The 23,989-nt window shown below is 36.6% G+C and overlaps 1 protein-coding gene across 1 annotated transcript; it reads right to left on the bottom strand.

Annotated features, from left to right (window-relative positions):
• Window positions 1-485: 485 nt before the first annotated feature.
• LOC143895610 (uncharacterized) lies at window positions 486-23,187 on the bottom strand. Its single transcript, XM_077402873.1, has 3 exons — window positions 21,158-23,187; window positions 18,564-18,757; window positions 486-2,978 (listed from the first exon to the last, which is right to left on the bottom strand). The coding sequence occupies exons 1-3, from the start codon at window positions 21,516-21,518 to the stop codon at window positions 2,583-2,585; spliced, it is 951 nt and encodes a 316-aa protein (XP_077258999.1). The 5' UTR covers window positions 21,519-23,187; the 3' UTR covers window positions 486-2,582.
• Between the last annotated feature and the right edge of the window lie 802 nt (window positions 23,188-23,989).

Below are 23,989 nucleotides of genomic sequence, written 5' to 3'. Positions count from 1 at the left end.
TCGTCTCGCGCGCTACAGCGATTCTTGATATAAGACTTTCTTCGTAGAGTTTTGTACACTCTAAATTTACATATTTACCAAATTGAAGTTCAACAAATTGCAATGTCGTAGGCTTGCAACAGAGGTTTTATAATAGAATATATAGAGTTAATATCAAATTAATAGTTAATAAGTGTCAATCTTAATTGGATTTGGACTGGCTATCAGTTTCCCATGTTTTTTAGGCTAATATAGACATTTTGCACATGGAAAATATAAATGTTAACCCCTTGGTTGCCACACCATTTTCCTCGAATGGTCTTTAAATATAAAAAACAAAAGATTCGTGAAAATTAATGAAAGTTTATATAGAAGCTGATGACAAATTTTAAGTCAGATTTAAAAAAATTGTTTGTCATAACTATTATGACAACTTTTATCATAAAATTGTTTAATTTTTTTACATGATTTCAAAATCACGTTCAGCACACCCAAAAACCCATAGTTACACTTTGCTTCGGCGATAAAATCACATAACGACTCTAATGTAACAGAATATTTTATGACGACAAAATGCATTTTCGCAGCAATGAACGCAAAGTCCAAAATGACGAGAGTTCTTGTCATCGGCAGTCAAAGGGTCAATATAAATATTTTTTAGTTGAGATAAATATAAATCTCCAGTCAAAATTCCAAAATGCAGTGTAACAATTGACACAATGATATTATTATGAAATATTATTCTTTTTCCTTGATTTAACAAAATGAATTCTTGTATGAGAGTCACTCTTATTTTGACACCAAGCAAGATTTCGCTCTCTCTCTCTCTCTCTCTTTTTTGTCTATTGATCGCTGCTCTTAATATTTAATCAATTAATTATTCGACAGGTCGCTGTGGAATTGCGCATTAAATCAGTGCAAAGTACATTCGGTCAAGGATTTGCGTCAAGGACTTTACTGTGGAAGTCTATGTTTTTTTGCTACTTGATACACATAATAAATACCGTAAGAGATTTTTCGCGATAATAAGCATAATTTACTTAGGTAAATCAATCCCGATAAACTAATTTGTTTAGGCCAGTTAATCGCGCGATTAATAGTACTTTTATGAATACTATTCTACGCTGTGTTCCTCTTGTGTTAATTCTAGCTTGGCATTGTCGACGGAAAATAATAGAAATGGAAAGCATATACTGAAAACGAAAACTTAATGTCCCACGAGAGTTAGAGCGATGCTCTAATAACATTTTCATCACATTAGTGTTTCGGATGAAGCTTATCTTCCTGCCTTATGCTTATTACAAATCGACTAAATAAAAATGATGCAATATATTTAGATTTTCAATTCAAGATTACCTTACATTGATTTAATGATCACAATAGTGCTATTTAACACTCCAAATAGATTAGTTATTGATTTATTAAATTTCCAAGAAAATCATTTATGGTAAATTAACAAGATATTAAAAAGAATGTAATGATAAATTAAAAGATATGGAATGAATTTTTAATTAAAAGAAAAAAGTTTTTTATATCTAATTTTATGATTAATATCAAGTATATTACGTTTAGATTAATTTCATTATTTTTTCAAGTTTTAATCTTAACAAATACAAAATTAATTAGAATTTTAACATATTGAATGAGTCAATATATAAGAGAGTCTATAATTCTGTTTTACTCTTATTTCTCGAGAACATTAAAGTTGTCGTTTAGAGCAAACGCTTGTACAAACTCTATTATCCTCGATATCAGTCGGAATGTGAATCTTCGATACGAGTTTAAATCCATTTATATTATTTTTCAATTATTTTGGTTAGTAGTCTCGATTTCAATCTGGTTAGTGATGCTTTAAAACAACGTTTCCCAAGTTATGCTTTACTTTAAAATTATTTTGTTAAATAATACAGAGTATTTATACCAACAGAAACAATATTTTACGTGTAATGTACGCTACTCTCTCTTTCTCTTTTCTTCTCTATCTATACAAATACTTCAACGTGTAAATTAAAGCAATCGGAAAGAAATCAAGGAAATGTATATTATTCAAATATATATGTTACTCAAATGTCTTTACACTTATCACAGGAATGCAGAACGAACGAATAACACGCTTTATAATATATAACTGCTAAAAAATATTTGATGTTAAGAATTATTTCTCTGTCAAACTTAAGAGACGATATCCGATTGGCTTCTAAATCTCTGCACAATGATACCACAATCGAAATTCACTAAGTTACATTCACCTCGACTCTTAATTTTTCAATGATTGGCATTTAACGCACTGTCTTGTGTGTGCACACAAATTTCGGAATGTATCTCAACAGACGGCTACCTCCGAGCAAGCTGACACACCCTTCTGCCCGTTCTCCCGACTTGCCTAAATGTATCTTTGTCAAAAATATGTGAGCGGCGCGTCTTACCGGAGTCCTTAAATATACCGCACGATACGGATGAATTTCGCGTGCGACGGCGAACCGAAGCCCGCGAAAAAAACCTGGACGCCTCCCTGAACCTGAACGGCGCGTCGTCTCCGTATCGACGAGCGGGCGGCTCTCTGTATTTACACTCTCCGCCGGACCGGTAACGGGAGAGACGGTTTAGTAGAGGTTCGCGGTTTTCAGCGGCAGCGGGTCTAACAGGTAGGGCGGCAGGGCCGCCGAGAAGGGCCTGGGACTGCAGGAGCCCCAGGCACCGCCGCCGCCGCCGCTGCTACCCCGGACGTTGGGCGAGCCGTCGCCGGTGCCGTCCGCGGTGTGCTTCACGTTCACCAGGCTCTGGTTGGCCATCGGCTTGATCTCGTTCGACGACAGCACGCTGTTCGAGCCGCCGGGTGGCGTCGCCGGACTCCTCGGCGAGCGTCCCTCCGCCTTCACGGTGCCGGTCACGGGGCTGGACGCGCCGCTGTCGGCCCCGATGCCGCTCTGCGACGTGGACTTCTGCTGGGCCAGTCTCTCCTGCTTGCGAAACTTCGCGCGCCGGTTCTGGAACCATACCTGCAACATTGATACGAGGTCCGACGGCGTTAGATTTTGTTCTTTTTTTTTTCTTCCCTGATGTATGGTTTGTCGAAGCTATGCAGAGATAAGAGAAAGATAATCCGCGAATCCATTATTCTGCATATTTCTTCAAGATATAATCGTACTCAATATACTCATATTATTTAGCCACTTAGATATTATTTCTTTGTTTTTCGTTTATAACTTACAAATATAGGATTGTAATATAATAACGATGGAGAACGATATTTGGTGAAGCTAGATTACCGTTGCAATTTTATTGACACATTAATAAGACTTCTGTTAAAAATTTATATTGTGTGTATAAGTATTTTCTCTAGTTACAAGTGCTAAATAAAAGTCGAAGTCGTACGAATTGGTGTTAAAGTCATAATTAATTTCTTATGATCTATGTACATAAGAAATTTTCGTGCTTACATTATTGAAAAGCAGATATCCAGATATAGTAGAAAAATTTGTCCGCAGTTATCCCGGATTATTTATTAATACGAAAATGAATGTAATAAAATTACTCGTCTAACAAAAAAGTATAGAAATGCTTACAAATTTAAATCACGCATAATTATGGTAACAATAATGATTTCCGATACAGAACGATGATAAAATCCTTACGCAAAAATTAAATTCCATAATTTCCGACATACGGGACTATTGTAAAATCTCTGTGCAGTATTTGAATTTTCATAACTTATGTTCTATATATACGAAAAATTTAATCCGCTAGAAGAGTGATTGAAGATTCTAGGTTTACTCTTGGGTTTATTCTCTTGGGATTGTTCCTTCTCAACACGTTCACCGTCATTATGTATATAAATCGAAATACAATTCTGAAGTTCTATCATTACATTTTGCAGTTGATTTAAAATAAAATACTTCGAATCATATTATAATTATTTTATCGAATCATATTAATCTGAAGGTCTAAAAAAAGTGAGAGATTATTGAATATAAAATTATTGAGTAATAATCTTAACATGTTCCCATAAAAAGAAACTCAATGAGCTCAAATCAGTTTAGTGAACACGAAGGAGACCAAGAAATCGACCCACCTCTTTCGATCTACCTGTTAAGAAACATTTTCATAAATGGATTATTTTTAATAAATACTCAACTTCAAATTGCAACTCTAATCTTGTTATTAAATTAATTGTATTATTTACAGAGAAAAGAAGTTATAGATTAAAAATTGCACAAGGATTTTATAATAACTGTATAATGGAGTTTTTAATTCGTAGATGTTGATAAATGTAAGTTGATGTTCAATTTAAAATACATATTTTTTTATTATTATTTAATCGCGGTAATTGTCAAACAATTACTAATTTATTCAGAAATTAAAATGGCTTAAAATCTATATTGGAAATTCATTCCGGACTCAAGTTTACGATATCTGCGAACGGCAAATATTACGTTTTTACGTTTCCCGTCGCGAAACGAGAAATTGTCGCGCGAGGCGCGTCAGAGAGTTTCGGCGCGGCTCGTCAGAGCGAAACGGCGAGGCCGGACCCGTTCGGCGCGCTCGTAATTGGCCCTAGCCCCGGCCAAATGAAATATTTAACGAATAAAATAAACAGACACCTGCGGTGACCTGCATGTTAAAGTAGCGGATTTATTTGCTTTAGCGTTTATCTGACCGGTGGTGCTGTGCCGCTCATCCACCCTATTCCCCCCCTTCATCCCCCTATCTCGTCGCTCTCTGCCCCCACCGTGCCCCCGGCTCCCTTACGGCGCGGCGAACTCCCCTTCAATCTCCGTCCCTCCTCGTCACTCCCTAAACCGTTCCGTTCCTCAACGTGCGCGCACGTTGAATCCCACCCCCGGATTTTCCAGGGGCGGCTACGTTCAGGGCTCGTAGGACGTAACTGCCTCGAGCTGTCGGTTGTTGAAGCTATAGGGGAGACTGCACGGGGGTTAGAAGGGACGCGAGATGGGCGGCGGAGGGTGGCACCGCGGCGACGGCGACGGCGGCGGAAGTGGCGGCGGTGGCGGCAGAAGCGGCGGGAGGCGACGCACGGCGGCGGGAGCGCAGGACACCATGATGAACGTGATTGCCCTTTCCGGCTGGCAAACACTGGGGCTATTGGATTTTTATCAGCTGCTACTGCTGCTGCTGCTGCCGCCGCCGGTTGTCGCGCGCCGGTTGCGTAACCGGCGTGGCGATTTTTCGCGAAATTTGAACTACGCGACGAACACCGTGAGCCCCCTCGCGCGCTAATTAATCCGAAATTGATTACACCTGGCATCGCGTTTCTTCGTGATCTGCCATTGATTGGAAAAAAGGGAGAAAAACAGAAGCGAGATGCAAAATCGAGCCTGACCAGCAAGAAGGATCGATTTAATTTTGATACATAAATCTTTCAAGAAAGAGGAGACTCTTTTAAAAATAACGATACAGCTGCTAGAAAGTTTTATGCTATGTAAGGGGATGAAATCCGAATTAATGTGGGCTATATCGACATTTCATGCGACGATTGCGTATTTAATAACAATAACATGTTTAATTTCTTCACACATATTTCATCTAAAAAAAATAACAACAAAATTGCAAGAGATTAGATTTTATTGGTTTTCTGAAGCTTTTCTATACAAATTTGAATATAAGATCAATTCTGTTGTTTATTTATTATTTTGCAAAAGTTGTTTCGCAATTATCAACTGTCATGAATGTGCTCTACGCGGTATGTGCCAAAGACAATGCTAATAATTCGTATTTGGCCACGGACCAAACCTCGAGCAGACCATAGCATGTGCGCCGTTGTTTGCCGAAGTGACGACAACGACGACGAGGCGAATTAGGGTGAGAGAGCGCGCACGCACCCGCGTGTAGCGTTAATGTTAAACAAATATACCGCGCCAAAATAAAGTGCAACAAGGCATATCGACAGATGTCCAGCACCTTCTGGACAAATATTTAATCATCTCTTTATATGGGAGCTGTACGGGAATTCTACCCTCCGCTCCTTTCCGATCATGCGCTTCGATATACTTGTCCGTGTGCGCGCGGATGCGTCTCTCTTTACTTTGTTTTATTATTTTATCATCCTTTCACATTTTCCATTATCTATCTTGTTAATTTTCAAATTGACTTATTTTGTTCGACGAATATTAAGAAATTCTTCATGCAAACTTTGTTTCTTAATAAGTAACGATAATACTAGCATTTAAATGATTTCTTCAATTTCGTCCTCGGTTTTGCATTATGATTAAACAAGCAAATCACTTCAAAAAGTGACATAATCAATTATATGATGATGATTTTCTTTCATAAGCAAATACTGCGATTCAATATTTAATTTATATATGATGTACTTTCTCATAAAATTTTTAGATTTTTGCGTAGTATTTTATTTAACCGGATTAATGTTACAATATATCTTAATTTTATGTATATTAATTTTATCGATTTTTTAAATTAATTTATTATCTACAATTAGAATATTAATGAGAAATTCAGTTACAATTACGTTTTAAAATTAAATATACGTGCATTGCTATAATTAGAGATGACTTTTTGGAAGATTTCTCAAATGGTCCACGCTTATTTAATACACATTATAGAAGTCATACAGACATTTCTACTTATTTCAATAATAGATGTAACAATCATGAACACATAGTTTCAATAATATATTAACATTTTGCGTTGATTGCGTTAATTCAGATTAAACAGATTTTCACAGCAGTTACAGTTATTTTTATGCTCGATATTTGTTTGATCAAGTCACGACTATATTCGATGCTGTGTTGATGCCGATGATTAAAGTAAATATCGAGGCATTAAGAATTCTACAGAAGCACCGCACGATGGTGCAATTTGCGCTACGCTTATCCGTTTGATTCACCCTACGTTTAGGCCTCGTCGTGATTTTCCCTTCTCGAACCAGTTAACCGCGGATTTCGCTCGGTTGCTTTCTGACCCCGGGCCGATCTAATTTGGTATCGGCAAGATATATTTCGCAACGTGATTAGTTCCTCCGATAGAATTTGAACATATATGCAAAATTTTGAAGTGGAGAGTATAACGAGGGAGTATTCTGTACTAATCTGTAATATATATAAATGAACCTCTGATAAAATTTTAACTTCACACTTAATTAGGAAGATATTTGAAGTTTGAGAAAAAAATGTGAAAAGAACAATATAATCAAATTTCCGTTAAAGTAAAAACGACAAATTAATTAAACATTTCGTAAATAAAAGAAAATGTATAAAAATTGTCCTCATAATCAAATATGTAATATATAATGTTGTTTAAAAAATATGCTTTAATATTTTTCACATTGCTCTCTCCATCTACTTCAAAAACAAATATATTATTTTATTGTACTGGCTAAAAGAAGATTATTGCTATAGGCTATAGTAAAGTGGAATGATTTTGTTTCATGATTAAGAGAAAAAATTAATTTGATAAAAAATATTCAATCTCTCTCTCTCTCTCTCTCTCTCTCTCGTTCTGTCATTAAGTTTTATGTATCTAATTAATTTGTAACGGAGTCATTTCGACGATCGTACCAATAAAAGTGAATGTCTCTGTGCTACACGGAGCAGACCGTAATTAAGACTGAGATGGCAGGCTGATGCGCGTTCACCCTAAACTTATTTCCTTAATTGAAAGTCTGAATCGCTGCAGTCCGCATACAGTACATATAACAAGACAGAGTACAAGAAAAGTGATTATATTAGATCTGATCAACTTCGCACTCTCTCTCTCTCTCTCTCTCTCTCTCTCTCTCTCTCTCTCTCTTTTCACTTTCATATAGAATATACATACAGCTACACATTGATTGCACGTTTTAATTATATCTCGCAAAAATTCGTTTACATCCACATAAAAAAAAACTGCCGCGACATTTTAATAAAAATTATTAATAAAAGACTTAAATTGGCGTCAAATTGAACCAGTCTTTTTGGAAAAGGTCAAATCTAAAGTCTTTTTTTATTTCTTTTAAGGATGCTAACAATTTCCATATTTCTGACTAAAATAATGCTCTACTTTTAGATCGCTTTACATTAAATGTAACGATAAGCGTCGTACTTAATTCGAAAAGTGTCACGAAGAAAGTATACCCGCGTCTCTTCGATTATAGCAGTCGAACAGTAATAATTGTAGAATGACGTGAGATTGTTGTCCGGGCGAAATGACGTGGCTGGGCGAGACGTGACGGAATTATTCTTGGCGGCGCGCATCCTGGTCGTTGCTCCTCTCCTCTCCCCCTTTCCGACGTCCTTGATGCGTCGTTCCGCCACGGATGATACCCAGCAGGACAGTTTTTAATCACTGTAAGTGGATCTACATAGAGCTCGCAATTACCGGCGCACACTCTGGCATGGGCCCCTTGTGTATCAGCCCAGCCGCCCCCGACACCAGCCGCCAGAGCCCGGGCGAATGTTTTCCCCATTTCATCCCTCTGTGCCACCAACTGCAGCAACCCCTCGACTCCTGGAATCGTCTCTCGTTCCCAGCCCTACACCTACCCCCCCACCCACCCTTTGTTCATCTTTTCCATCTCGGTCTCTCTTTCTCTCCCGGTCTGCGTTGCCATCCCTTAGACATCGCATTCTTCTTTACCTTATAGTTGCTTCTCATTCTAAGTATTCATTCTTCTTTTATGCCTCTCTCTTTTTCTTTCTTTCTCACCACCTTAAAGTCTCCCTTTCTCCATCTCTTATCTTGTAACTCTTAAAGCCGTCTCTCTTTCTATATCGTTTTTACCGGCATCCTTTGGATTTCACATCTCCTTCTATTTCAGGAACCTTTCTTGTTTCCTAGCGTTCATCCCTCCTCTTTCACTTACGCTTTCTTTTTCCGTCGTTCGATTTCTTCCCTCTTTCTGCTTCCTTCTTTTTCGGCCTCCTATCCCGAGACCCTCTCGGATCTCTCTCTTCCCTTCGAGAACAAACCCTTAATCGCGAGTGTGCTCGTCTCTGTCCTTCATTCCCCGCAAGACACAGAGGGGATACGTCGCGTCTTGTTTCATTTGACAGCGACGTATACCATCGAGGGATGGAAGGAAATTCAGGTTGATTTTTCGACTGCGCCGGTCGTACTTCCCGAGGTCTCGAGATTGCCCTGTCCGACTTTTAGCTTCATCTCTCCGAACGCTCACTTCAGATGAGCAGGTCGAAGTTCAAGTATCAATCAATTGAACGATGGAAAGATGTTTCTATATCTATATCTTGATTCCTATCGTTTGTACTTTGTATATTTCAGTTTCTAGTATTTACAATACTATTACAGCTTGAGTATTTTTATTAAAACTTTTATTAATTGGTGTGGTCGTTTTCTATCTGTGTTAAATATTATATTATGACTGTTTAATCTTATATTTTTTACTTAATATAACTATGCTATATATTATCTTTAAAAAATTATCGTTTTTATTGTTTTCATTATTTTTAATTCTGAGAATTGGATTTTCCTAAAAAATTAATTAAAAAAATAAAATTGTATTTGATTAGTAGTTACTTTATTCTTTTTCAAAAATCCTAATTTACCCCCAGTCTTTTAATTTACAGTGTTAAATAATCTCACATTTTATTTGCGTACTGTATCGTACACAAGCAATAATCTTGTTGTAATTAATTATTGTATATGTAGCATTAATATGTATTATAAAATAAAATTACTTATTGATAAAAAATTTAATAATATCGTGAGTTATTCGGTAAAACTAATCGCAGAATATATTATAACAGAGTTCTGTAATCTGTTAATGTTACTTTTAATATTGTATTTTTCGAACACACGTAAACGATATACAATTATATCATTTTCAATAATTAACTATTATTCATGAAACATTACCACTGTAAAAGCATTCTCCGACATGCATCTATCTCTCTCGTGTACAAACATGAAATAATATTAGTATATTTTTATTTGCAAAAGCATCTCACACTTTTTTAGAAAAATATCTCCGAAAACTTTACTTCTTTTGGTTTTAATTTCAAGTGAACTTTTCTTTAATGGAATTTCAACTATTTTTTCACGAATACCAGTCAATTAATGCCATCGACAAATGTCGTTCACCCGGTACAAAATACCGCAGCCGATCTTTCCGAAAGCCCGTGTTTTCCACCCACGTTTCGCGCAACGATATATACATGCCCGCGGGTGAATATTAATCTTGTTAGCGGCGAAAAACACAACTTCAATCGCCTGTCCCATATCGGGACGCTATTGCCGCCTCGCTCCCTTCGCAATATTACATCCCGCGCACTTGACATCCCAATCTAAAGAGAGAGAGAGAGAAAGAGAGATAGAGTGATCAGGTTTGGAACGTATTATGCACAGCTCCGCTGCTCTACTGCGTTAATGGAATTGTAATTTATACTGGATGACATGTGACTCAGAGTAGCGAAGCGTGCCGCCACGCGACGGCCGAGGCGTCCGTAGTCAATGGGACATGTGGTGTAACGATGTAAGAAACACGAAGTACATAAAGTATCGTTCACATAAAGCTCATCGCAATTACAATACAATAATGATGTAATGCAAAATGTTTAATTTATTATAATTTATTTTAATCGTTTGCGTAAACTTCACTATCTAGTAAGTGAAGATTAGTAAATTTTTCGCCAAGAGTGTAAGTTTTTACGTCTGTTAAAGGTGAATAATTGCATTCGCTATTTATTATTATTTTAATATTGCAAGCGTTTTATTTTTAAGCTTTATTTAAAATATATCTTTCTGTTATTTTTCTGTTTCTTTTTTGCAAAGTATATTTTAAATATGTATAACTTGAAACTTCCTTTTGTACAAAAGTCTCACGTATTCAATTGTTTATATTTTATACAGTACTTTTAATTAAGAGATATCGCGCGCGGGGCTATATGTTAGAATGCCTGATGCAGCGACATGACTGACGCATCAGTTGTATGAACGGGCCTTAAACCGACAGGCACAAATTCACTGCTAATCAGAAACCCGTCGTCCCTTTTGTGTGCAGCTTCTGTTGCATGGCATTGGTCCAATCGGGAGAAGATATGGGTCAGCGTTGATTAATCCTGCGCCACGTTCATCGCCGATAACCAGCGCGGAAGATGGAAACGTGGAGCAGGACCCGCAGGTATAATTCAATCGCCGAATGACTCACGACCGCCTTTTCTCGAAGACAGATGAGCCGAGATCGCCGGTCTTAAGGAACCTTGCATATATCACGCGACTAGAATAAAACGCGGAGGGGGATTCGTGATTCATTTGGAGGCGAACATTTTTAATGACTGAAATGCATATTTTATTATGCATAAAATTGAGCAGAGAGACGCGTTAAAGCTAATAAATATTTCAATACAACGCCATGGAATGAGAACGATCGATATCATCCAGCGATCCTGAGAAATAAAAGAAGAAAATTATCCATATAAAAGACATACATTTTTTTCAATATGATAACTATAATTTAGCAGTACGTTAGAATTTATAGCAATAATTTAACAATTTTGATCCTTTTTTTTCTTTTTCCACATTAAAAACATAAAGGAAAAATTAAAAAAAGGAAACATATATGAAAGAATCAGAAACGCAGAGTTTCTATCTTTATATATTCTTCTTGAACAGAAGAATGAATCTGATGCATGAATTTAATGCGATTATGAAAACGACGATAAGGAATGAATGAGAAATTACAATCTATTCGAAAGAACAAATGTGACGTAACCGTTACATGCTTTTCGAACAGTAATCAGAGGAATTGAATCTACAGAATACTAATTGCCTCATCATGGATAACAAATTTTTCTCGTGAAGTGGTTTCGAATATCGCGATCGTTTCTAAACTCGCTTCGATATTCGTTTCCATTTGGAACGAGCAAAACTGTTATCCATGAGTGTCAAAACGAGTAACATGTTTTTTAAACGCATCTTCGATCAAAAATTGCTTCTGACAGTGCAAGTAATAATCTCGACGAAAGGCATGATAATTTTAGTACAGCGTTGCATATGCGAACCATGTGCCGAGTTGATTTATCAATATTGCACAATAAAGGGCATTAATATCATTAATAAAATATTAGCGCTAATCCGAGCGAATTTCTCAGATAGAACGGGTAAAGTTGTTGCTGGCAATAATATTCTATTAGAAAGAGAAATTTTAGAAAGAGAGAGAGAGAGAGAGTTTTTGTTCATGTTAACATACCTAAATATTACTTTTAAGGCAAATTTTATTTAATACCGATATAGTTTCAATAGAATTGCCGATAGACTACATTTTGAATTACATAAAACAATTCGAATTATTTATTTCGAAAAAATATCAAAGAGAATAAGAGAAAGTTATAAAACTATTTAATAAATATACAAGTTATTGAACTGGCAAAATAAGGAAATAAAATAAGAAAATATAAACAATATAAAATAATACAAATGCTAGATATGTATTTTTTCGGTCAGCGACTCGATCTTTATGCTTAATATTTAGCTGAATACTTTTGCGTAAATTTATATACACTTCTTCGCTCAGCAAATTAGTTTCAAGCTGAAACGGGAATATTAAATTGATAATAAATTTAATAATAATGATACTGATAAGCACATTTAAAACAGCAAAGGATGAACAATATCATCTCAACCAGTGTATGAACCTAGACTTTCTTATTTGGAACGAGCTTCTTTACCAATTCGGTTACTAGGCATATGTATATGCTTGTTAGCATCATTATTATTAAATTGATTATCAATTTAATTATGCGAATTTACTATTTCAGCTTCAGAGTTTGACACTGTGTTTCAAGACCAACATATAATTAGCGTGTAGTTTGTTCAGCGGAAAAATGTAAATTCACGCAAAAATATTAGACACAAAGTTTCAATAAGGACCCAATCAGATAAGGCATATTTCTATTTATTTGTGTTATTCTCATATATCGGTCAATTTTCACTTACTATATTTTTCTTGCGCTTAGAAACAGTAAATAAATATTGTGAAACAAGCTATTTTATTTATGTGTCCTAGTACTATTTCGTATAAGCTACGTTCAAATTATTAAAACGCCATTATTCGTATCATACATTACAGCGACGCAGTGACTACTAAATTCCCATAAAGTTTTCCAAATTTGCGTTTATGATATTGATATCGGTTACCGTGATCATACCTCGATATTCTTTCCGATACTCCTATACGTCACATCCGTCGAAAATGTCATTTATATTATACAGAGATACTCTTTTTTCGCCGTTTTCGGTACCGCGAAGCGAGCAGTCGATCTCACGCGCGACGATCAAGTTATAGCCGCTGCATAATGCAACGGATAGTGTTACAAATTCAATCATCTTTCGGATATTTTTATCGACGTCAGCCGCGCCAACGACGAGAGACGGGATATTTCTACGCGGTGTAACACATGCGCGCCGAGAAAATCTCGACTATCAATAGCACGCTGACTTAGTTATGCGCTCCCTACCTAATGCTGCCAACTAGAATTCCGATATCCGTTAGAGAACCGGCCTCTCTGTTGTTGCAAAGTAATACGATCCAGCGCGTTTTATCTCTTCTTAAGGTGCGCGTACTGCCGCGTTTCACCACCATAATTACGTTCGATCGATTTTATCGAACGTGGCGGCATTATATTTGTTTTGCGTTATTTCATAAATGCGAAATTCAATATCTAAATTTCATAGAGTTTGCTAAAAGAGGCGAGAAAAGAATAATAAGCATATTGCTAAACTTGTATACTAAGAATATAGCGCGAAACGGATACTTTGAAGTTATGCTTTTGGCTACTGTATTATTAAATTCGATTAAGGCTTTGTGGATAAAAATGAGCTCAATAATTGCAATACATTAATTTGTGTAACGTGCAATGGTATATTTCGTATTTCTTATATGATTAATATAAAAGTGAGAAAAAGTAATAGATAGTTACAAACGCAAAACAGTGTTTTATCGATACTTATGTTAGTAAGAACGTTTAAACGAAATTTAAACATGCTGTGCTTGCTGTAAATGCATCATTGACAAATTTGCGAAGCTGGAGACAAAATATAAAACATGTTCTAATAATCATGACGTCGAAAAAAATTTAATTATTAACTATTACGACCAGTAAGCTAAATTAATAACATCTCCATTTGTAGTAAATATTTATATTTTTTAAATCTTTTTTATTAATAATAGCGTACTTTGCAATTTATATAACAATTCAAATAAATAGCAGCAATAGTGCGATATTACTATACATATATCCTAAATACAAACGAGAATGTGTGAACTAATATTCGAATGGTCGAGAAGAGAATGTTAAATTTGGACGTGTGACTCATCTAGTTTGATATATTTACGAATTCAAAACAATCCAGGATTTTTCGATAACGATACTTTAAAAAATAAAAAATAAAACTTGCTTTGTAGGTACACGCGATTTAAAAAAATGTTTACGCTAATTTATTACCGTTAGATTTAAGCATTGTCGAGTCGACAGAAATGTTACTTTATATTTCAGGCTAAGTAAAACTCTAAAGAACAAAAAAATATAGAAATAGCAGAGAAACAATAGCAGCTGATTAGGCTGCATTACGGATAAATGAAGGGAAAAGAATAAAGATGGATAAAGCTCTTCGGGATAAAGCTCTATCGAACACATATCCGTATAACTGAATTTATACGACGCTAAATAAAAGTGGAGAGGTAAGATGAAGATAATAATAGCAGCTGATTAGGAAGTATCTTAAATGAGATATGAAGAAGGAGAAATAATGGTAGATAATGTTCGAGGAAAAGAGTTAACGGAAACATTCCTGCGTAACTTAATTTATACTTCGCGCTAAGTGAAACTATAGATAGCGAGAGAAAATAGGGGTAGTAATGGCAGCCGATTAGGAAGTATCCTGGGAAGCAGGATGTGCTAGAGGGGGCGAACGGAGGAAGCCAATGACTCTCGCGATGCGAGAGGGAGGAAATTTTATCGAGCAGCCGCCATCGACGAGATGGAGGGCCTCCGAGAGGGATGGGGGCGGAGGGGCGCACGGGGTTGAATCGGAGGGTTGGAAGACAGCGAGGGGGTAGGGTAAGCTCGCAGTAGCGAACGAACGAATCACGGATGAAGGGACGAGGGAAACTCTTGAGGGACCGTACGTCCTGTCAGAATGGAGGAGGGCAAAGTCGAGCAGACAAAGGACTCTTACCCCACCGCGGGAGGATAAACCTCACCAGAGATGGCGGTCGCGCCGCGAACCCGCAAACTACTAGAGTATTAATAGTTATCTCGCGCTTCATTATCGCGCGGTCCTCGTTCATGATACGCGAACACGTCCGATGATGCATAACGCGGCATAATCGGCATTCGGATGAGATTAATATTTACGAGGAAATCTTTTTGGTTGCTTTTAATCGCGTTCTATTTCGGTCAAATTGCCCTAGAGTTCAAATTAAAAAGAAAATTCTTAATACGCCTCGTATGGAAGATGGAATAGAAATTGTGTAATCATATTAAAAATTTTTAAAGAAATAGTATATATAGAAGTAAGAGAAGAAGAAGAAAATCGCAAAAGAGAATAATAAGAAATAAAAAGGATTTAAATAGATACAGGATATTTAAAAATATTGAGAGGGTGCATGTGAATCTTCGTACGAATAGAAAAAGGAACTCGTAAAAATAAAGTACGCAGGTTTTATGCTGAATATCGGCGTCCCAGAAATGGTTCCTCCTCTCACTCTTCTTAAGATAGATATTGAATAGCTTTATTTCCACTTAGAAAGTTCAAAGACCATTGAGAAATATTTTCCTGCGATTTTTCAATGGACGCCAATTTAATGAACTTCCACATTAGCAATAATAAAAAAAACAGTTAATTTTTTTTAAATACATTCTCCAAATATTTTGTTAATCGCAATATGTAACATAAATAAGTTGCAGATCATAGCAATATTAAGACCTGACGAATGGTCAAGCATATATTTTGCTTGCCTTAACCTTGGATAATAAAACTCTACAACTTGGCATCTTCCTAGCGTTACTTAAAATATCAAGAGATACTGAAAATATATAAAATACATAAAAAGAAGATTATAAAAAAATATAAAAACTTTAAATATAAGAGAACATAGAAATGTGTTTAATCAAAGTGAATATATAATAATAATAATAATAATAATATTTAAACATCTATTTATTGATTTATAAGTTATGTACATTACATGTATATACATATAATTTTGATAGTACACTGAGGGAAATTTTTTGCTGTATTAGCAAATCATTTGTCATTATAGTGGACAACAAACACTTGGTTTGCTGCGAGAGCTAATTAATTTAGCAATAGTATCAAACCTTTTGTTGCAATAGCAAAAAATTTGCTACTCGCAGCAAATCAAATTTTGTTGTCACTTAAATTTCTCTCAGTGTATTAATAATATAATAATATTAATAAATACTAGTCCTTTTTATAAGGAATGATAAATAAAGATGAGGTATTCCACGAAAGAAAACGTTAAGTTTGATTCAAATATAGATGCACCCAAAATTTACACCTATATAGATTTTCATATTCTGATGCTCAACACAGCTGCAATGATTAGGAGTGTAGGGTCGAGGGGTTAACGGCAGCTTAAGTAACTTGCCGTCGCCAAGATAATCGCGCCCGTCGTGCAAAAGTGGATTATACGCGTTGGAATATCAAGTCGTCGCCGCAAATAGCGAGCGATTTGGTGCAACAGTCGTCGAATCGCCATCTCTAATCTCGCCGTGTAATAATATCGTGATCGTCGATGGCGAGCGTTATATTAATCCGTGCCTACACCGTCTCAGAGATAAGATTAAATTTATTGCCTCCCTCCTACGAGCCCCGAAACCAATGAAATCGTCCGCGCTTCTCGTCCGCGCTAGATAATCTGAATGAAATTCGGCGGAGAGAAGGTACTTCGGCGGCGCTAAGTGATGCACGTCAGTCGGGAAGTCTAACTTTAGGACCCGTTAGCGTCTGGGGAGCTGTCTAATCGCGTTACCGTACATGTACCTCACCTGTCCTTCCCCGCGACACCTGCGTCTTTTCCAGCGCGAGCCAGGTATAACGTCACGGATGCGTGTGCGAGAAGCGAGTAGAGGGAAATCGGCGAAGAAGAGCTGTGACAGATAGCTCCCGATCTTAACGTGCTCTTAAGAGAGATCGTGTAAATTTATCTCGCATAAAACTTTACCGATTTTACCGTACATCAGAGTATCCGACGAGAAACGAAAACGGCAATTGTCCTGCTGTCGCGATATTGATCTTTAAATTATGTACAAGTAATGCTCAAAGTTGGTCAATATGAAGTTCATATAATGTAAATAAATAAAAAAATCCCAACTTTGTATAAATCATAATTTAACAATTTAGTTTGGATTTATTTAATGTAATATTTCCGTGTTTCCTTTGCACTCTTACAATTAGCATGAAATGTGACTGTTCGATTTTGAGTTATATTTGCTTAGAATAAACATTACGATTAATATAACGCGAGAATTTGATAAGCATATTTAATATAACAAGCACATGTAATTTTTGTTGTCAATATTGGGAATTAAACAATTACGAGATGCAGTTTCTCAAAACAATTTTTAATAAAAAGTTGACTTAAAATATTCTCGAGAAGTCAGCATTTTTGAAGATAGTTTTAGTAGTTCGAAAACATCCAACATACCTTAAAAATACGCTTTGATTTATGCATGTATAATGATGCGAAAATGGTAGAAATCAAATCGCGGAAAATGAGAACAATTTTCTTGAACTCAGTTGTCACACTGAAGAATATTTAACATGTTTATCTCCAATTAAATAGTATAAAGTAAATTGGGAATTGCTCTCATGCATCTCGTTTGGAACTCCAAATTATGCTAAAATCAAATTTCCGAGAATTATCGCATAAATAAAATATAAGAAAAAGAAATTTTTTCGCAAAAAGAAATCGCCAGTCGTCGTTTAACGTTATATTTTTGCTGCTTTCAATGGCGAAAAAGAGTTCCAAAATATTACGTAAGCGTAATTTCATATACGTACGGAGGAATAATTTTACAATAATGTTTGTACAATTCTTAAGTCGTTTATCTTTTGTTCATGATAATCCGTCATGCGTATTAGACAGTATAATCCATCAGCTCGCGACTCGCAGGTAGCCATGAAAACGAAAATGGAGTCTGTAATGTAATTACACTACACTTCTGCGAACTCACCCTCAACTTTCCGTCAACAACCCTCTCTTTTCGCAGATGAAACAAAGTGCGCGATATGCAATGCAAAATTATATATGTACGTATAAACCGTATAAAGAAAATGTGTTCTTTCCTTATAATAGCCGTTAAAAATTCTTTTAATCATCGTATATTGTTTATATTGCGCAAATGCTCGGTTCTTAAAAATTAATTTTATATCAAATGTTCTGTATTAGCGCTCATTAGTTAGATTTTTACAAGAAACATCATATTCGTGATACAATATTGACGAATAAGAGTATTATTTCGATCTCTTTTTCTCTCTGAGATAATTAAATTCAAACTTTCGGGATAAAGAAATATTGTGCGGAAATTGGTCATTAAAAACTTTAGGCAAAAATAACGAATTGCGAAAAACAATAAGAACAGACTAACCTGCACTCTAGCTTCCGTCAGATCGATCTTCATAGCGATTTCTTCTCTGGTGTAAATGTCTGGATAATGCGTCTCCTGAAATGCACGTTCCAATTCTTTCAGTTGAGCTGACGTAAATGTCGTTCGTATCCGACGTTGTTTTCTCTTCTCCGCGAGGCCGTCATGCCCTGAGTAAGCTTTATATCCCAAACCGCCTGGAAATTAGAAATGTAGAGAACGTTAGCACAAAAATAAAAATAATGATCGCAATGCGGTGATAAAAAAGATAATAAGAAACAATGTTTGAAACACGAGTCCACATTCGTTATGCAATAACAATAACAGCAATAATTGCAAAATGAATTATTAATTGAAACACAGCGCAAAACACATCGAAGAAAACATGGATCTTTATTTTGTCGCGTCATAAATATCAAGAGAAACAATCTTTATACATATTAAAAGATAAAGTAACAAAAATATGAGTAATCATACCAATAACGGTAAATGTAACGTTTATGATGGGAATATATATCGCACTTCCAGTTATTTGTTTTATACAAAGTACAAAATTTTATTAGCAGAATAAACAGGGAGGAATTAACTTTCCTTCAATAATATATTTATCGTATATCTTTATTATATAATCTTTATATCTCCATATATTTTTATTCTCGAAAAAATATACATGTGTTTTATATGTGTTAAAATTATTACTATATGAAAAATTCATATCAAAATAATTTAAATTTCATGTTTTTAGAGACAAATATTTTTATTTTCTAAAATCCTCGAATAATCATGCTGAAGATATATCCGAAAGCTTTTATTTTGTACGATTGATATCACATCTGATATCCTTAGGACAGTTTCGCTTTGGTATTATAGATACATTTATAATTCTATCGCCTCCAGTGAGTTCATAAAACGTTAATTGAAGCATGACAGATACTGCGTTGCATAATATATCCGCGTGACATTCTTGCGCGCACCACATCGGAACAACATGTGTGATGTTGAATTCAATCGAGATCAATTATCAACTAGGGCGCAGGGAGCTTAGCTCCCTATGCTCGTGTGTGACATGTTTAGCCCCTTCTTAATCGCCGGAACAAACATAACAAAGCGTCGCGCGTTCATAGACCGACGGATTGACGCGAGGATAAAGGAGCTCTTGTTAAGCCATGTTCTTGTTAAGCCGGAATTATGAATTATTTATTTGTTATGAATAATGTTAATATCTTAGTATACGATAACATGATAGACGTTAATATATAATATTCTTCGATATTATTTATTAATTTGGATTTGCAAACTTGATCTATCCAAAACGACATAGGGAGACTTAAAGTCGCAAATTAAATATTCTAATATAAATAAACGATAATAATAATTATGCTGAATGTTTAAAATGCTTTGTTTAATTATTAAATAATTAGATAAGCATATGTGAGGTAACTGTAATTTAAGTTTTCTGATAACTTTATGATACTTCATAATATTTTGATATTTTTTCAACTAATTTATTAACTAATTTATTTTCAACTAATTTATTTTTAAATTACTTGCATATAGCGTATTATGTGTATATAATTGTAGATTGTGTACATTTTATGTATATAAAATATTTATGACTTTTTTCACAAAAACATGAATAATTACGCGATATATGTCCATGTTGCTTTAATAACAAACAAATTCTCTGAATTTATAAAGTAAATTTTTGTCGAAAAAAATTTCGTAAATATTACAAATATGTCTCAACACAATCCTATTTTTAATTAATAATAGCTCTACTTAATTGAATGTCGAACCAAACTTCTCAATAAAATTTTCTTGAAATTTAAACAAAGACTGAAGTTTGAATATCTATTTGCGTAGTCATATTCTAATACAAAGAAAGTTCTTCATTCATAGTTCTTCATTATTCTGTAGTCGGAAACGTTGGAACAAACGACGAAGCGAATTGATGAACACGTAGATAAACTAAATAGATTTACAAAGCTCTCAAAAATGCGTCCTCGAATATAGGCTCGAAATAATTACAAACAACTTTGGCTATTCTAACGAGAAGCGATACTCGGAGAGGAGAGAGAATTAGGCGACCTAACGAGACTTCGAGCATAGAGAGCAATCAGAAGAAGCACGGAGAAAGATTCGGTCGCGCGGATCCGCCAACTATTGCACGACGAAATAAATTGTTACACTTTCCTTTAAGACTCTTCTTTTGCATTTAAATATTTCGTATTTCTTTTGAGTTTGCTTATCCACGTCTCCAATCAACGAACTATTTCCTATTCCAAGAACTATCGACGTCTCATCGTGGAAGAAAAGTCGACACCAAATTTGTTGAAGAACTTGTTATTAAAACGCGATAGAATAAATTAGCTCTAAATAAAATCAATTATCTAAAAAAATAAAAAAACAGCCACACACATCAAATCTTCCTGATACTGTTGAACTAATTGTAAGACAAAACATTTGGACTCGAGTTTCGATTCCATCGTAGCAATTACAGATTTAACAATTACATAATTCGAGAATTACCCGAAAGTTACACTAATCAAAAGCTCCAACGATTGAGCACCTGAAAAATACGCTCAAACGTCACTCACTCTGAAGATTGATGGCCGACGGGAAGATGGAGGCGGCGTGCCGATGGACTTCCTGGGACCTGGCGGCCATTACGGAGCAGGGGGTCGAATGGGCCCCATGGTGCGTGTGGGCATGGGGGTGGGCGGTGTGATGGGCCGTCAGCGGCGTGCCGCCGGCCGCGGCGCCGGCGGCAGCGGCCGCGTTACCAGGATACCCGGCGGCCCGTGCCGCGGTGTAACGATACGCCGCTTGACTCATCTGCGAGCACGAGCTCAGGTCCCCGTAACTACACTGCATCTCGCCGGCGGCCAAGGCGCAGCTGGAGGCCTCGAAACCGGCCGCTGCCGCGGCCGCGGCCTGATTCAGATACGAGTAGTCCATAATGCCGCGGGCCTGGCTGCAAGTAAATCCACTTTGCGCGTTACTTCGACGACACTTGGTGCTCGGAGAGTCGTTTCTTCGCACTCCGGTGGACCGTGAGGGACCGCACGCGTGTTAGCCTTGAATGACGCGCACCCGTCAAAAAAAAAATCGACGACCGGCTGTTAAAAGTCACGACGTCTGACACATTGGTATTGTCCGGAGATATAGGTAGGATGTACATACAATGTCCCTTGCAAACTTTACGAGAAAAAAAGAGACACTCGCTGCGCGAAAACGTGCGAATGTGACGGCGAATGCGACGAATGAGATTTATAGAAGGTCACGTAAGCGCGACGGCTTATCCGGGCCCGTTTGTACCCGCGCGTACTCTTTGGGCCCGCTCGTCCGCGGACCCCGGGTAGACGCGAGCGGTAGGAGCGGCACGCCGCTCTCTCGTCCGCGACGCTTCAGCGAGGGAACCGGGAACCGTGCCGGGCCGCCGGTTGGGTTCCTCGATAGCGGCTTATGACGCGTAATCGGATCAGCGATATCAAATTATTGCGATTACACCGCGGATAGGAAGAAGTTTTCCGGCCCGCTTAAGAGCGCCCCGTACGACCGACTGGTGGGTCTCCTCAAAATCAAATGATAAGCTTAATTCAATAACCGCCGGTGCCGCGGGTAGGAGCGTGGGTGTGGCCGTGGCTGACTCGCAGGGGTTGCGTTTCCGTGGGGGGACCTCGACGCCGCGGGAGCTGATTCGCCGGCGGCTGGAACATCCCCGGGACGAGAACGGGGGTTGAAACACCGCCCCGTGTCGGTAACGCCGACTTCCACCCCTCTCTCGAGATTTACGCGGCACCACCTCCGGGTTACGGAGGTACCAGACAACCCTCTTCCCCAAACGGCCATCAGCCCGAATGAGTGCTATCATTCGATGACGCGCCCCTCCGGCCGCCCCACCCTCGGCTCTACGATCGATCCCACGCAGAGACGCCGGCGACGACGCCACGGAGGACGCCGCGGCTGTGTCCTAGCAGGCTCCAGTGGACGCGAGGAGCCTGCAGGAGGCTGCGTCGCGTCCCGTACCGCGACGGCGAAGATCCTCGGAAGCTGTTTACACCTGCGTGCCGTGCCGTGCCGTGCGAAGGATATCACACAGGCCAAATTATTCGCGTCGCGCGTCGACGCTAAAACGCCTGAAACTGGTCATGTCCTGACCGCTAAATATTAAATCAAAGAACGAGAGATGGAAAGGCTGCGAAAGATAGAAAGAGAGATAAAATATATATAATATTGTTTCTTAACAAATTTATCGAATGTGTATCAAAATCAATCTTTTAATACAAATTTAATCTAACATAATAATTGCCATAAAGCAATTTCTTTCTCATTTGTTTCAAGCAGCAAAACATTGCGTCAAATAAAATTTCTCCTATACATCTCATTTTTGTCAGATTGATTAAATTAATCGCTTTCTCTAAGATCCTAATAGTATTACTCATTGTCAGTTGGAAAAAAGTTTAGCGATAATAAAAAAATCTTAAAAGCAACTTAAAAATATTTTTTATTTAAATGAGAGAGAGAAAAGGTAAAGAATATTATTTACAAAATATAAAAAGTGTACTTATAAGTACCGATATTCTTGAAAAAGATATGACTATTACTATCTGTATTAAATCTGTATTAAAAGAGTGATTTTTTTGACACATTTAATAAAAATGTTAAAAAACAACGTTATTTTCTTCTAGTATACTTAATACTTTTCATTACGAATGGAAGCTGGTATAACTTTGGTGAGAACTAAGTAATCTCTATGCTTTAGACTTTAGATAATCTTAATCTTGTAAGCTAAATGTAATGATTGACGGATATTTTATCATGTCCGTCGTATGGAAAACTAAGCTCATTAAAATTATATAATTTTCATTATTAGTGACAGAAATTGTGGAAGAAAAACCAAGTTTTTTATCAACTACTAAAAATCAATTTATAACTTTCTTCTATATATAAAGTGAGACACTAATTTTGTGAATATTCGGCTGTTTTAATGTTCAGATTTTGTCTAACGGTATTTTTAATATGTTATTTCTTATCGCATCAATTTATTAATACATAGATTTAGACAGAAATTAAGGATTGAAAGAATTCCCAGAAATATCAGCTAATTAAACGCTAACAAATAAAAGATATACGATAAAGAAAATAGATCAATAATTATCATTTTATATCAGAAATTTATGTCGCAAAAACTCCTACACGTTTTTTTATTACAAATTTCTCGTTGATACTTGTTAAATGGTTTTCGATTATTACTTCGATACGATTTGTTATCTGTTCTTAGCAGAAGAAACTAGACAGGAAATATATATACAGGTTGCAATATTCTAAATCAAATAATTAATAGTATCTCTCTCACCAGCTATATCGATCACGTTCTTAAATGATTAATTCTTAGTTCAAATTAATTAAAAAAACAATCCTATGTT

The sequence above is a fragment of the Temnothorax americanus genome, unplaced genomic scaffold (genome assembly GCF_048541705.1).
Source record: "Temnothorax americanus isolate GAGA-0224 unplaced genomic scaffold, ASM4854170v1 Scaffold16, whole genome shotgun sequence".
NCBI lineage: Eukaryota > Metazoa > Arthropoda > Insecta > Hymenoptera > Formicidae > Temnothorax > Temnothorax americanus.
This window is presented reverse-complemented; position numbering and strand designations above follow the sequence as displayed.

Coding starts and splice junctions, on each gene's coding strand:
- LOC143895610 (XM_077402873.1), bottom strand. CDS start 21,518: ATGGACTACTCGTATCTGAATCAGGCCGCGGCCGCGGCAGCGGCCGGT. Junction 18,758..21,157: donor GTCGGCCATCAATCTTCAGA/GTGAGTGACGTT, acceptor TCTAATTTCCAG/GCGGTTTGGGATATAAAGCT. Junction 2,979..18,563: donor TGACGGAAGCTAGAGTGCAG/GTTAGTCTGTTC, acceptor TCAATGTTGCAG/GTATGGTTCCAGAACCGGCG.